Source organism: Gossypium raimondii, chromosome 7 (assembly GCF_025698545.1).
Source record: "Gossypium raimondii isolate GPD5lz chromosome 7, ASM2569854v1, whole genome shotgun sequence".
In the NCBI taxonomy this organism is placed as follows: Eukaryota; Viridiplantae; Streptophyta; class Magnoliopsida; order Malvales; family Malvaceae; genus Gossypium; species Gossypium raimondii.
In genome coordinates, this window is record NC_068571.1 from 45,428,396 (window position 1) to 45,441,603 (window position 13,208).

General features: G+C 34.0%; 1 protein-coding gene across 1 annotated transcript; it reads right to left on the minus strand.

Annotated features, from left to right (window-relative positions):
- Window positions 1-1,704: 1,704 nt before the first annotated feature.
- On the minus strand, window positions 1,705-8,205 carry LOC105788231 (diacylglycerol kinase 1). The gene is made up of 8 exons (XM_012615013.2): window positions 7,863-8,205; window positions 5,945-7,472; window positions 4,513-4,879; window positions 4,051-4,127; window positions 3,323-3,442; window positions 2,830-2,994; window positions 2,373-2,510; window positions 1,705-2,192 (listed from the first exon to the last, which is right to left on the minus strand). Exons 2-8 carry the CDS (start codon window positions 7,112-7,114, stop codon window positions 2,043-2,045), a joined length of 2,187 nt encoding a protein of 728 aa, XP_012470467.2. The 5' UTR covers window positions 7,115-7,472; window positions 7,863-8,205; the 3' UTR covers window positions 1,705-2,042.
- Between the last annotated feature and the right edge of the window lie 5,003 nt (window positions 8,206-13,208).

Sequence of the window (13,208 nt, forward strand, 5' to 3'; positions counted from 1 at the left end):
GGCAGATGCCACATTCCAGCTTTTAGCTAAGGAAAATGGGAAACTAGGTACACAACATCTTAATGTTTGGACCTTTACTGGATGAATTTGTGTCTACACCTTTTCACTCCCGCACCCATCCAATGCCTCTCATCCCGAATTCCAATTCCAAACTACTGACATATAATTTATTATTCGAAGTGTTCATGGATCGGACCAAACTCGAATTTGGTCTAAGCAAGATATTAACATATTTTATACTTGTCCAAGCTAAGCTCAGCCTGAAATATAGACCTAAACTTTTGTCCAAATTTGTTCATATCTGCAAATGACTAATTCAAACTTATTTTAGGTCCGACCATATTATCTTTTAAAATATTTATATTATTTTAATTTAATATTTAATAATTTTACATATTCTTTTATTTATTGAAATTGTTTATGTAGTCATCTTAACATTATTTTAATATTTACATAAGAGTGATATTATATATTTAGCATAAATTTATTTTTTAATATGTAATAAATTACATAATATATAAAAATAACATAATATAAAATATTATAAACTTAAAAATGAATCAGGTCAAGCAAGGCTCAAGCCTTAAATATTCAAACCCAACCCCAACTCATATTTTAAACAGGCTTACTTTTTTTTGCCCAAGTCAATTTTTCGAACCTAATATTTTTACCTAAACCCTCTCAAATTTCGGATAGACCTTCAAACCTGAACAAGTAACCCGGCCCATAAACAAATCTACTTACTATACCCATCTTTTTAGAAATATAAAATTGAAACACAAGTTTTAGATTTACTTGGTTCAGGTTTTATACATCCCAGCACTAGCCCTTTTGCGAGTCCTATCCTTTTGGTCAAAAAGAAGGATGGCACTGTCAACCGGATAACCATACTTGACAAATATTCTTGGTGAACTATAAGGTACATTTGTCTTCTCTAAATCCATGTCTTCTCTGACTATCACTAAATCAAAGTCAATCTTAGCGACATTACCAAAACAGCTTTTTTAACTCGTTCGGGTTAGTATGAATTCATAACCATGCCATGAATGGACTTTTCCGACTAGAGATTCATTGGTCTTCTTGGATGTCATCCCTAACAATTTAGCAGCAAACAACATCTAAGAATTACACTCGAGCTCCTTCAACACAACCAAATTGTTATTTGACAAGACTCAAGTAGGTTTCTTAGGTCATGTGATATGTCACAGTTGATCAAGATAAAATCTAGATCGTCTAAAATTGGTTGATGCTATCTAGCATGAGGAAGTTACACTGTTGTTTGGGGCTAACAAGATATTATCCCCGTTTTTAGCCCTTAACAGACTTGACTCGAAAAATGGCTTTCGATGACTCCAAAAGTTTCAGAACTATAGAACTTAACAGAACAAACACCAAGCATTGGCTCCTGCTGGTCTTCTATAATCCCGGGAACATGAGAAGACATATCACTTGACTTTAGTGTGGGTCTTCCAAAGTCGGAAAATTCTTACACTATTCTGGTGGCTGTTAATTGCCTCGATAAATATGCCCACTTCAATCCAAAGAGGGAAAATAGCTTATATTACTGTAAGAGGAAAAAAGAGCAAGTTTTTCTAAGATTCAGGACCGATCAATTGGTCCTAAAACCAGTTCAACTACCAATCCGATTCTGTCCAGCCATAGTTGAAAGACATATCCGCTTAAAAGTAATAATATGCAGAGGAATACATTGAAATGTATGGATTGTATAGAATTTGTCAAACTTTAAAACCTCTCATATTCAGCAAAACGTACAAGGCATAATTTTCATCCTTTTCATCCTAAAAGATTCTATTTTTTTCCAAAATTATACCCTCCCTTTATATTTGAAGGGATTCTTTGGTATTAATGTTTTAAAAAGATTCATATACAAACACGCGCTTCAACAAGAAGCTTTGGCAAAGAAGATAAAAAGCAGCAGAAAGATCATATATCGATATAAAATAACACATTTTTGAGAAAAATTCGGTGCAACAAGAACCACCGACTAACTGACCAGCAAGTACCGTGATAGAAGAAAGCCATTAAGTCAGCCTTAATGCCATTTCTTGAAGAAGAGCTCGCTTCTGAGATGCGTTAATTACATGATTTGTTTCAGCACTCTCGAGCACATCAGTTATTATGGCAGCTGCATGACCTAGCGATTCCTCGGCTGTCCTCTTCAACATGAAGGCCTGCCCAAATTATATGATTGAAAAAATAAGGAATGATAATCATTTATGGTTTTGTTGCAATTTATGGTGGTTCTGATTTAGAACACGACATAGTATACGCTAGCGCTATCAAGTTGTAAGGCCATAGAGAACATGAATAGACATAAAATGCCAAGAGAGAGAGAAAGAGAGAGAGAGAACCTGTCCATGATGCGAAATGGACAATGTACAAGGCTGCTGAGACCAAGGTTCTCCATCAATTTGAACAGGCAATGCAGCAAAGAGTTGTATCTTAATCGACCGTCCCTGTGCAAGTCTTCGAGCACGAGACAGCCCCACCTGTCATAACACAATGCAGCACGGCTCAGGCCTCAGAGACATTTTCCACAACAGAACTTTGATTGCAAACTTCTACAACTCAAATCAACAGGAGGAACCAAAAGGGGGGAAAACAAAAAGACAAAAACTAAATGAAGAACTTAGAAGCTCTACTCTCCAGCATGAAAGAAAATAACAGCAAGATTAGTGTTATGTTGTGACAAAGTAAAGTTCCCCAGGCATTTGCTCAATTTAGATAGAGCTTGTTTTCATATGCCTCCTATGCCATACAAAGTTTATGTAAAGCATTAGCTTAGCCTTCATCGAGGGACTAGATTACCTGCAGCTTTCCAAGGTGCCAAGTTCCAGATATGCTGACAACCTCTAGTATTTTATCATGCATAGACTGAGGTTCAAAATTATCATATGTCTCATCCTCATTCTGCCAAAGATCTACACCTCCCATGTAGCTTCCAATGTTTGCAACAAGTACACCTTCGGCATCCTGTATAAGTTTGGAACAGAACCATAAATTTTACAGTGTTAAGGACCAATAGTTATTTCCACAATAGAACACTTTAGCATCGTTGTATAAACTATTAAGAAATGAAAGAGAACTTTCTGATGGGGAAAAGAAAAAAAGATAGCCAAATAACCAAAAACAAGTTTGAGAGCATGGACTGGTAAAACCAAGCGAATTATGTGCAGCTATTGTTCCAATTGAAAACTTCTTTAAAAGGTTCAAAAATATGCAAGACTTAACTCTTACGACCAATCATCACATAATATCTATATTTTCTCAAGTGTAACTAAATAAAAGATAGCATCTATACCTCGGGAACCTCTATTTCGACGCCATCCACCTCTACTCTAACTTGCCAAGGAAAATCTGCAAATGTCCTATCCATAATACTCCTTGCACCTTCTCTTGCATATAGCACTTTATTCATAAACTGCAGGTATATTGAGGCAGCTTCAGCAATATGGAATTGGATAACCAATTAATATAAGACAACTAGCACATGCAAAAGTTATCAAAATAGAAATGGATCAAAATGCATCTAGTTCATGCAGATACATCCCATTGACAAGGTTTTTAATTTCCATTTCTTTATATACATCACAGCTAATACGTTATTCACAACCTTCTGGTTTACACCTTAAATTAGATATGTTGATCAATAAATTCAATCAAAGGCCGAGAAAGAGCCAGGGATCTGCATAAAAACTCACAAGTACTATGTTCCATCATCAATGGACAAGAGTTCTTTTATAAGTTAAGAATTGAGTGATGAAATCTCAACATTTTAAATTGTAAAAAACATATAGAGAAAAAAAAATGTACCGATGTAGAATATATATGGCATGATTTTATTTGTCTATGTATTCATATTTCTAAACCCATGAATTCATAAATACATAAACGGTGAAGATAAGTCCAAAACTATCATAACGAGATAGGCAGAAATTAAAAATCCATTTCAGTTGAAGCAATACACAATTTTCACTGTTCATCTTGCCTAGCATTTCAAAATGCAGAATGCAAAAAGATTTTAACTACCTGATTATAGAACTTCTCAGGATTCTCCTCTCTTAAGTTGTGAATATCCAAAGCAACCTTTGCATCACAACCAATCCCTGTGAAAGAATCATAGTCAATGAGAAGACTACCAAGTTATAATAGGTAAATAAGGAACGCTTTGGAAATACCAATGCACTGATCTAACCAAGATAATTGAACAAGCTAAAAACTACCCATCAGGCAGCTTAATCACCAAATGTCACATCTGATCCAAGATTTTAGGCATTTCAGGGTATGATGAACAGATATTTACAAATATCAGAAAGTCTAACTTGCAGCTAAGTAGAAACCCAACCAAACCAAAAAACCAGCTATTATAGAATCATATTCTCTAAGATCTAGCTCTTGCTTGCCCTCTATGAAGATTCAAATTCCAAGTTCACAACCTATACATTCAACTTAACCAGATTATCGAAGACTTAGAAGAACTAATCAGCATACCAAGATAGTTGTTCATAAATTTTGGAGATTGAAGCTGCTTCCCCTGTTGATTTAGAATAGCTACTTTCCAGCGATCAAGAATGGTCACTGCAGCATGCTCTATCTGTTGCAACACCATGCAAAGGCCTCCTTGTCTCTCCACTGCGCCCAAACCACCTCCCCAGGACAGCACCCTGGCCATATCATTTCCAGTTCCAGCAGGGAGAATAGCAACTGGAGGCGGAGAAATGAAATTTTGCTTGTCTATTGCATTAAGAACCCATCCAACAGTACCATCTCCCCCACATACAAGTATTCTCAAGTGAAGCACTTTTCGGAATAAAAAAAGGCCCATCTCTGGTCCCTGTGTTGAACTCAATTCAAAAACCTGAGACAAGTTTCAATGAGAAAACCACTCAAAAACAGAAAATTGGAAAACCAACAAAAAAATAGTGACCAATTTTAATGAGAGAAACCCTCACAAACACCAAACTGGAAACTATTGACAAATATAGAAGTCAGGAACAAAAACTAAAATCAAAATCAGCTAAAACATAAAAAGCCAGTCCAAGTAGACCAATTTAAGTGTAACTGTAAAAGGTTATTAGTTTCGTAAGACACTCAAAAGTCTGCCTTTTAACTTATAAAAATTAGGAGGAAATCACTCCTGGCCAAGTAGTAGTGTGTGGAGGTACAGTTTCAGCTTTCTCGGTTTTCTTAAGCTGATATCTGAAGTACTGAACATGAACTCTAGCATGATATAGCAAAAATTTAGAAAATTATTAGGCCACCTTGAGAGGCTGTTTTGGCTACTCTTCCACTTCAAGTGCATATTCTAGTGGTTTTTTTAACAGGCAAATAACCAGAAACAGATGGATGACTCTGACTTTTAACTATTTTCATCAATATATTATTAAAATATTCTATTTTATCCAATATTGTGGTAGCAGACCAGTGGTCAAACCAGTCAGGCCATCGGTTCCCAGTCCTACGGTTCAAATTAAGTAAATTATTTAAAATATAAATAAAAATTATAAAACCCAGTTCAACCGGTTCAACCGGTTTTTTCGCCCAATTTAACCGGTTCATACTAGTTCACAGGTCAACCAGTTTTTTGCCTTGCTACGGACCAGTGCACCGGTCAGTTCTTGGCCCAACCAGTCCAATCAACCGATCCAGTCTGGTTTCAACAATCTTGATTTTATCAAGTTTAGCTTGCACATCATCTTTATCATCTGCTAGGATGCTAATTACTTTTCAAGCTAAGATCACATATAAGTCATAACAGTTCCAAGACCATGGAGGTAAAAAATTAATCTAGGCAGTTTTAGGACTAAAAAATGTCAAGAAAGTGAGCTTTCATTTATTTTTAGCAGAGTTAATCCTAAACAACTACCACCACCAATAAATAAATGAAATAGAAAAAGAGAACTTCATGGCTAAACAATCAAACCTGAACAGGGTTCAAAAGAAGGTTTAAACGCAGCTTGAGGGAATATCCACGCTGCGCACCACTCTTCTTGTTGACGAAAACTAGTAATGGTTTTGCATCTGGTGGCAGGTCAATCAGCTCATATTTTTGCTTCATTCTTAATACTTGAGACTCGTCTTTCTGATTAATCGATTCACTTCTTTTAAAACTAGGCTTTTTCTCCATGTTCTTATCAATGCCACCATTTTGGCGTGGGGTTCCTACGTTCATTCCACCATTGCAATTCTCTTCTATTGCATGAGAACCATTTACATTTTCTGCGCTATCAGCAGTACACTCTGTGGATATGTCACAGAAGTTACCATTACTGCCTGCATCAAAAGATGTTTCACTATTATGCTGGTGCTTCTTACTCTGACTCCTAATGGTTGCCCGTACTGAAGAAGCAAGCTCATTTGCACCATGTGTGATAGAGCTAAGAAATCCAGAATTAGGGCTCAACTTCTTAACATAAAGAGGTGAGAGAATCAGCCTTCTAAACTGCCCTAAATCACAAATATTACCAGTTTCATTAGACATACTACTATGACAGTCCACATGTAGGAGACGTTGGCACCACAAGCAACACCATATAGGAGATCCACCAAGAAAAGACCCGCTACATGGCTCTTCACAATAGCTACAGAAGGAAGCTTCATCAGGTTGATCAGTAAGCTCTGCCCATCGAACTGCCCACTGGTGCATCACATGATCAAAGCCGATCATAGATACACACTTGCAATCCTTGTGTGCACTAGAAGAGCAGCTCAAGTGAGCTACTGTACCACAGATGCTACAACGGTGAATGAAACTATCCGAAGATATCATAGGCCCTAGGGTTTGAGAGGGCGACATTGGCTTTAAACAAGCACAGCAATTTAAATTCTTAGCACGGGATACAGACTCCAGCTCCCAAGTATGAGGAGCCACAGGAACCTTATGCTTGGTCTTGGGGATTTTCTTCGACCTAGCTACAGCTTTCATCCAACTTAAGTTAATGTTTCTTCTCCACTGGAAAGCTGTATAAACTATAGTCAAAATACCAACTAGGCCAGCGATAACACAAGATAAAATGAAGAATCGTGAATCGGCTGCCATTTCAGCTGGATTCTTGTCCATCCAACTGGGAAGCAACATATGTTCTTCATCCATTCTTCAAACTTATATTATAGCATTCTAATGTACCCAACAAACACCACACCACCTAATCACCAAATGTATATAAAAGAATTGCAAGAAATCCGTACAGAAAAAAGAGCTAGCTATACATTATCTATAAAAAAATCTAGTTCTTTAATCTCATCGACATCCGTACTTCTTACGCCATCTCATTAGGTTCACTTCTTGTCACACAGCAATTCTCCAAACCCCGCTTTTCCTCCTTAGTATAAAAAGCCTATATAGAGAGAAAAACTGCTAAACCAAGTCACTAATTTTAACAACCAATTGATTAAAAAAACTCCAGTGCCTTGATCAGAGCCAAGAAGGAAAATAAATAAACAAACAATACCTGCAAAAATAAAAAGACTAATAAATTCCTAGAACAAATTACTTGTAATGCATAAAATAAAAAAGGACATCAAATTGAATTCGACAATATGTATATATATATAGAATATGAAACATAAAAACAACGGGAAAAAATCAATTAAATGATCTCGTGATGTATGCAATGCACTGTTGGGCTACCGAGACAACATGGTAAAATTAAAAGAACTAAAACTTATAACTATATTTAAGATCACGAAGAAAATAAAGAAAACTGCAGAGTAAAGCAAGCTGGAAAGTTTGTTTTTTCGTCTTATTAAGCAAACAAACAACGAATCAATGATAATTTTACCAAATCAAACATGAATTAATAAGAAACGAATTATTCGGAAAAAGGAAAATTGAGACTTACAAGAAACGGCCACTACGAGAGAGAAAGAGAAAGAGGAGGAAGAAGAAGAAGACCGATGAAATCACAGAGAGAAAACCCTAGAGCCGAGGAATGATCTGTGTGGAAAAATCGAGAACCCAAAAGCAAAAATTAAAATTAAAAACAAAAAAGCAAATTTCAAGCTTTCAAAGATTCGACCGCTTACAAAAAGCGAAATCAAAATAAACAAAAAAAAAAATTTTGAATTAAAGTTTTGTTTCAATTTTGGATGAATATTTTATATATAAATAAAGATCGAAGGTTTGGAGCGAAGAAGGAAAAAAGGGCGGGGAGCGCGTGTGAAATGCGTGTGTAAAGTGGGAGTGAAGGACTGTAGATTCTGAATCTTCGGAAAAGGATGATGCTGTTTAAATATAATGAGAATTAATACACTTATAAATTCTATTCGAATAATGATTCTATTTTATATAAAAATAATAATTAGTACAACTTATTTGGGTAAATTTGAAATATATGCCATTTTTAGAGAAAAAAACAAAAGGGTTTGAGGCTGAATTTTTTTATAGTTAAGAAAATAGGTCTATTTTAGAGAAATAAAAACGCACTCATTTCCAGTCAACAATAATTTTTTCCAACGATCTTTTTCTAACAACTAAAAACGGCTAGTTTTTTCCTCTATAAGTCATTTTCGTCATTTTGCATTCAAATCACATTCTTCTAATTATCCAAATTTTCAATTCTCAACTTTTCATTTAATTTCTCTCAAAATCTTATTATTTTAATTTTATATTTCGTAATTTCTTTATTTTAATTGATTTTTACAATGCCAATTTTGCTTATTCATTTCGATGAGAAGTACATATCCAATGTCCAATTACAAATGGTAATAAAATATTATTAAATAATTTTAATTAAGTTCATTATTAAGTTAACATTATTAATGTTATAATTTTTTTATGTTTATATAACCAGGTCGAATATCATATTTCAAATATATACATACACAATTTAACTGTGAGGGCACCGTGTGTTATTGAACAACACTTGCAAGAGGCAGGATTCTTGCACGTATCTCGCATGCTCGAGGGGACTAATTTGGATCCCACACTTATCAATGCTTTGGTGGAAGATAGAAACTCAAGACACATACATTTTATTTTCCATGTGTTGAGTGTACAATTACACTTGAGGACGTGGTTTTACAACTTAGTTCACCGGTAGATGGGTCAGTCGTTACAAGGGCAGTGGTCGTTGGCAATTGGAGTGCAATTTGCGAGCAACTATTAGGCAAGGTGTCGGACAAGATTTTTGGTGTCGGATAGAGATGAAATGGTTGGAGGAAATTTTCAATTATATCGACAACTCCACAAATGCCGTTGAAAGAGAATAATACACCCGAGCATTCATCCTGAGGCTAATCAGGGGTCTTCTAATGCCCGATAAATATCAAAATCTGGTACATTTAAGGTGACTACTACAACTTGTCAACTTGAAAGAAACGGGGTGACTCAGTTGGGGATCAACTGTATTGGCCACATTACACCGAGAGATTGTCGAGCGACGCAACCACAAAAAATTAAAATTGGTGGTTGCATATTCCTTTTGCAGTTACAGGCATGGTACCGGCTACCATTTTTACGTTCCCGAGTAAACGCCGCTTATTCTTTCTCACTCGTGATAAGGTAAAATTCATTTGATAATATAGTTATCATTATATATTTTTTCATTATTGTATTTTTAAAACAACATACTATTTGAAAAGGTGGAATAATGAGGCGAGTCATGTTGGTATAACGGACGAGCTCAAAGATATTTAGCTATTGTTAGATCAACAATCGGAAGCCAAAGTTAGTTTTTAAAATTTTAAATTATATAATATTTACGTAAGGATTTGAAAATTAGTATTAGGTAGATAATAAAACTTATAATTTTCTATTATAGTTTGAATAAATGTCATACTGATTTGAGAATTTAAGAATGCATCTCAGCCAATCATTATATGTGGCACGTGAAGGTGCCATTAATAGTTTTTGTGACGGTGGAGATGCATGAATCCGATCAAGTGATGCACCAGTTCGGGTTTAGACAAACTATTTCGTCGTAACTTCAGGACATTGAAGAATTGCACAAGATCAACTTGCGATGGAGAATCAATGAAGATTGAGCAAAATTCCACGAGAAATATATCTACATTTGGGAACATAGGTACGATTTCATACCTGTGTGAACCAATTCTCGCAATGGAATTAGCAACCTCTCCGAAATACATGACATGGTTTAGACATCACGATAAGTCATATCTACTGCCGAAGGGGGAATGACTAGGTGACATCGTCTTAGGAGGCCAAGAAGATCTCGCATGAATCCTAGGTTGGGAGTACATGCCTCGATGAAGTCATCATCAGCTCCAAACCCACAAGTGCCACCGGTGGCTGCACCACATCTTGGTCAGTATGGTTCACATTATTCTAGTGCTTTCACTAAACCTATTTTCTTTATACACAAGCACCATATTATGCACCACAGTACCATATATCAACACCTTCTGCAGGTGTATTTTTTTCACCACCTCCATCCCCAGCACCATATGAAGTGCCAATGCCGACAACAACATTGACGTATCCGTCATCTCCGATAATTCTAACATTTTATCCTCAACCGGGTTATGCGACGCTATACACTTATCCGTCGCTAGTGTCGCAAACACCTTCAGTGTCATTGTTCTACCAATATGGCTCATCTTCGCAACTACCTGTTACTCGAAGGGACGATATACAATGGCAACCTAAAACGACACTCAAGTACGGATGAACTAGAAGAAATTTAATATATATCAAAATATATGCATTAAAATAATTAAAAAAGTCATAGTACATTAATTTTAAGGTCATATTTACATGTAGCAAATATAAAATAAGTAATATAAATAAAATGTACTTAAATACTATCCTCATGTTTAATAACAAATTAAAAATCATACTTCTATATACTTTAAAATATATTTTATCAAAATAAATACATATAATTTAATTAATTTGAGTAAACCGAAAATCAAACATATATAATAGTATTAATAATTAAAATCCTATAGAAGTGATCAAATTGAATGCATTTCAAATTAAATCAAGATCTTGAAGCCCTTCAATATAAAACATAATTTTTATAAAAACCTTCAAAAAAAAAAGGTTATTTTTTCACCTTGTAAATCTGGATGATCGGAAAATTCAAATCCTGACCAGAAAAGTTCAATATTTCAGACTCTGATGAGCTTTTTTATCTAAAAAAATTCTTCTTCTCACTGGCGGGGAGCGCGTGTGAAGTGCGTGTGTAATGTGGCAGCGAAGGTGTGTAGATTCTGAATCTTCCAGAAAAGATGACACGTTGTTTGCCCCACTTCCTCCTCATAAATTAACTAGAACTTATACTAAAGAGGATTAATTATGCTCCAGTCCCTGTACTCTTAAATTTAGTTCTAATACCTCAACTTTTCTAATTTTGAAAATTAAGTTTAATTTATAATAGCATTGTTATACCAAGATATTATTGAGTCTGTTGGCAAGCATTAATACCTAACTTAATACAATCCAAGCCAGTCAAGAGGAGAATAACCTTGTAGACTAAGGGCCCTTATGAGTATACCTCATCATGAATGTAGCGATGGAATTGGACTTGAAAAGTGGGAAAGTTTGGATAAAAATATAGGCCCTAAAAATGAGTTTTGACAAAAAATGAAGTCCGTTTTCTAAATGGGTTGGACCTCGGGTAAGTTTTTTTGCTCGAACCTGGCCCGAATTTAAAAAAAAATACTGTTATTGTGTTTTGTTATTGTTTTGCTGTTATCTCGCTATTATATTGTTACTATTTTGTTGTTTTTGTTGTTTGAATATTGTATAATTATAGTTTTATTGGTAATTTACTATTATTTTAGAGACATTTGCTTGTTAAATTACACCTATTTTAGTGTTATTTAAGTATAAATATTTTTAAAATTTATTTTCAATTTGTTAACATGAAATACACGTAGGTTACACATGGCTTGCTACATAAACATCATTAAAAATTAATGTTTTAGTCAACATTTTCGCTAAAAAATGTTTTGACTCTTTTGAAAGGTTATTGGTCAAATTTAACTAAAAAAGAATAATGACCAATATGAGAAAAGATGTAACCATTGAATTCTAAATGTATCATTATGCCTAAAATATTTGATGCTCTCTTAATATTAAAATACTTTAAAAGAATAGTTTTTTTTTCAATATAAAAGTCTTCATTGATTGAAGAATGTGAAATACTTTAGAAGCCCAAACAAAATACAAAGAAAAAGCCCAAAGGCTTTGAATGGGCCAGAGTCCAGTCTCAACAAACTCAAAGCCACCAATCAAAAAAACCCTATCAATCAACTTATGTGAGTTAATCGGGCATTTTCTATATTAAAATTTAGAAATAATTATAATATTTGATTTAAAATTATTAATTAAAAAAAGTTTAAATAAAATAAAAGTTGTGATAAATATATATTTAAAAACAGGATAAATTACACTTATTATCCTTAAACTTTTGTCAAGATTATGCTTCAACCATCCAACTTTTAAAACTTACATAATAGCCATTAACGCGATCAAATTATTACATTTTTGTCACTCATTTATTAGCTCCTGTTAAAATGATGACGTGACACGCTAATTTAAAGGGTTAATAACCAATTTGGTCCCTAAAATATAAACAAAATATTATTTTGATATTTTTAATTATTTTCTTAATAATTATTCTAAAATAAATTTTTAAAAATAAATTAAAATTACTAAAAATATAAAATGTATTACAACACTAAATTAGAAAGATAAGTCATTTTTTTAATTGGTCTTTTACGCCGTTTTTTTAAAATTAGGGAATTGACCATTTTCAGAGAGAGTGTGTGAAACGCGTCCAGTTCGGCGCATTTTCCTCCAACAGTCATTTTCCTAACAACTATTTAAATGTTGGCAATGGTAAAATTTTTAAAAGGGCCCAACGGTAATTTTCTCCTACAAATACCAGGCTATTTTTATTTTTTTAACTCAAATCATATTCTTTCAATTCTCTCAACTCTCTTAACCCTCTCAATTTTCTCAATTTTTGTTTGAAATTTTGTTATATACTTGTTTAAAAATGCTATAGTTTTATTTAATTATTTAGTATATTCATTTTGATTATTTTTTCACGAATGACAAACTCTCTGATTTGTTTTGACGACAAGCACATTTCCGCCGCTCAAGCGATAATGGTAAGAAGAAATTTCAAATTTTATTATTTTCAATTAATTTAAATTAAATATTTTTTTAAAAATAATTATCTTATTTTGTCGATATAAATAGGTGGATGATTGTG

Coding starts and splice junctions, on each gene's coding strand:
- LOC105788231 (XM_012615013.2), bottom strand. CDS start 7,114: ATGGATGAAGAACATATGTTGCTTCCCAGTTGGATGGACAAGAATCCA. Junction 4,128..4,512: donor ATTTATGAACAACTATCTTG/GTATGCTGATTA, acceptor ATTCTTTCACAG/GGATTGGTTGTGATGCAAAG. Junction 2,193..2,372: donor CCATTTCGCATCATGGACAG/GTTCTCTCTCTC, acceptor TAATTTGGGCAG/GCCTTCATGTTGAAGAGGAC.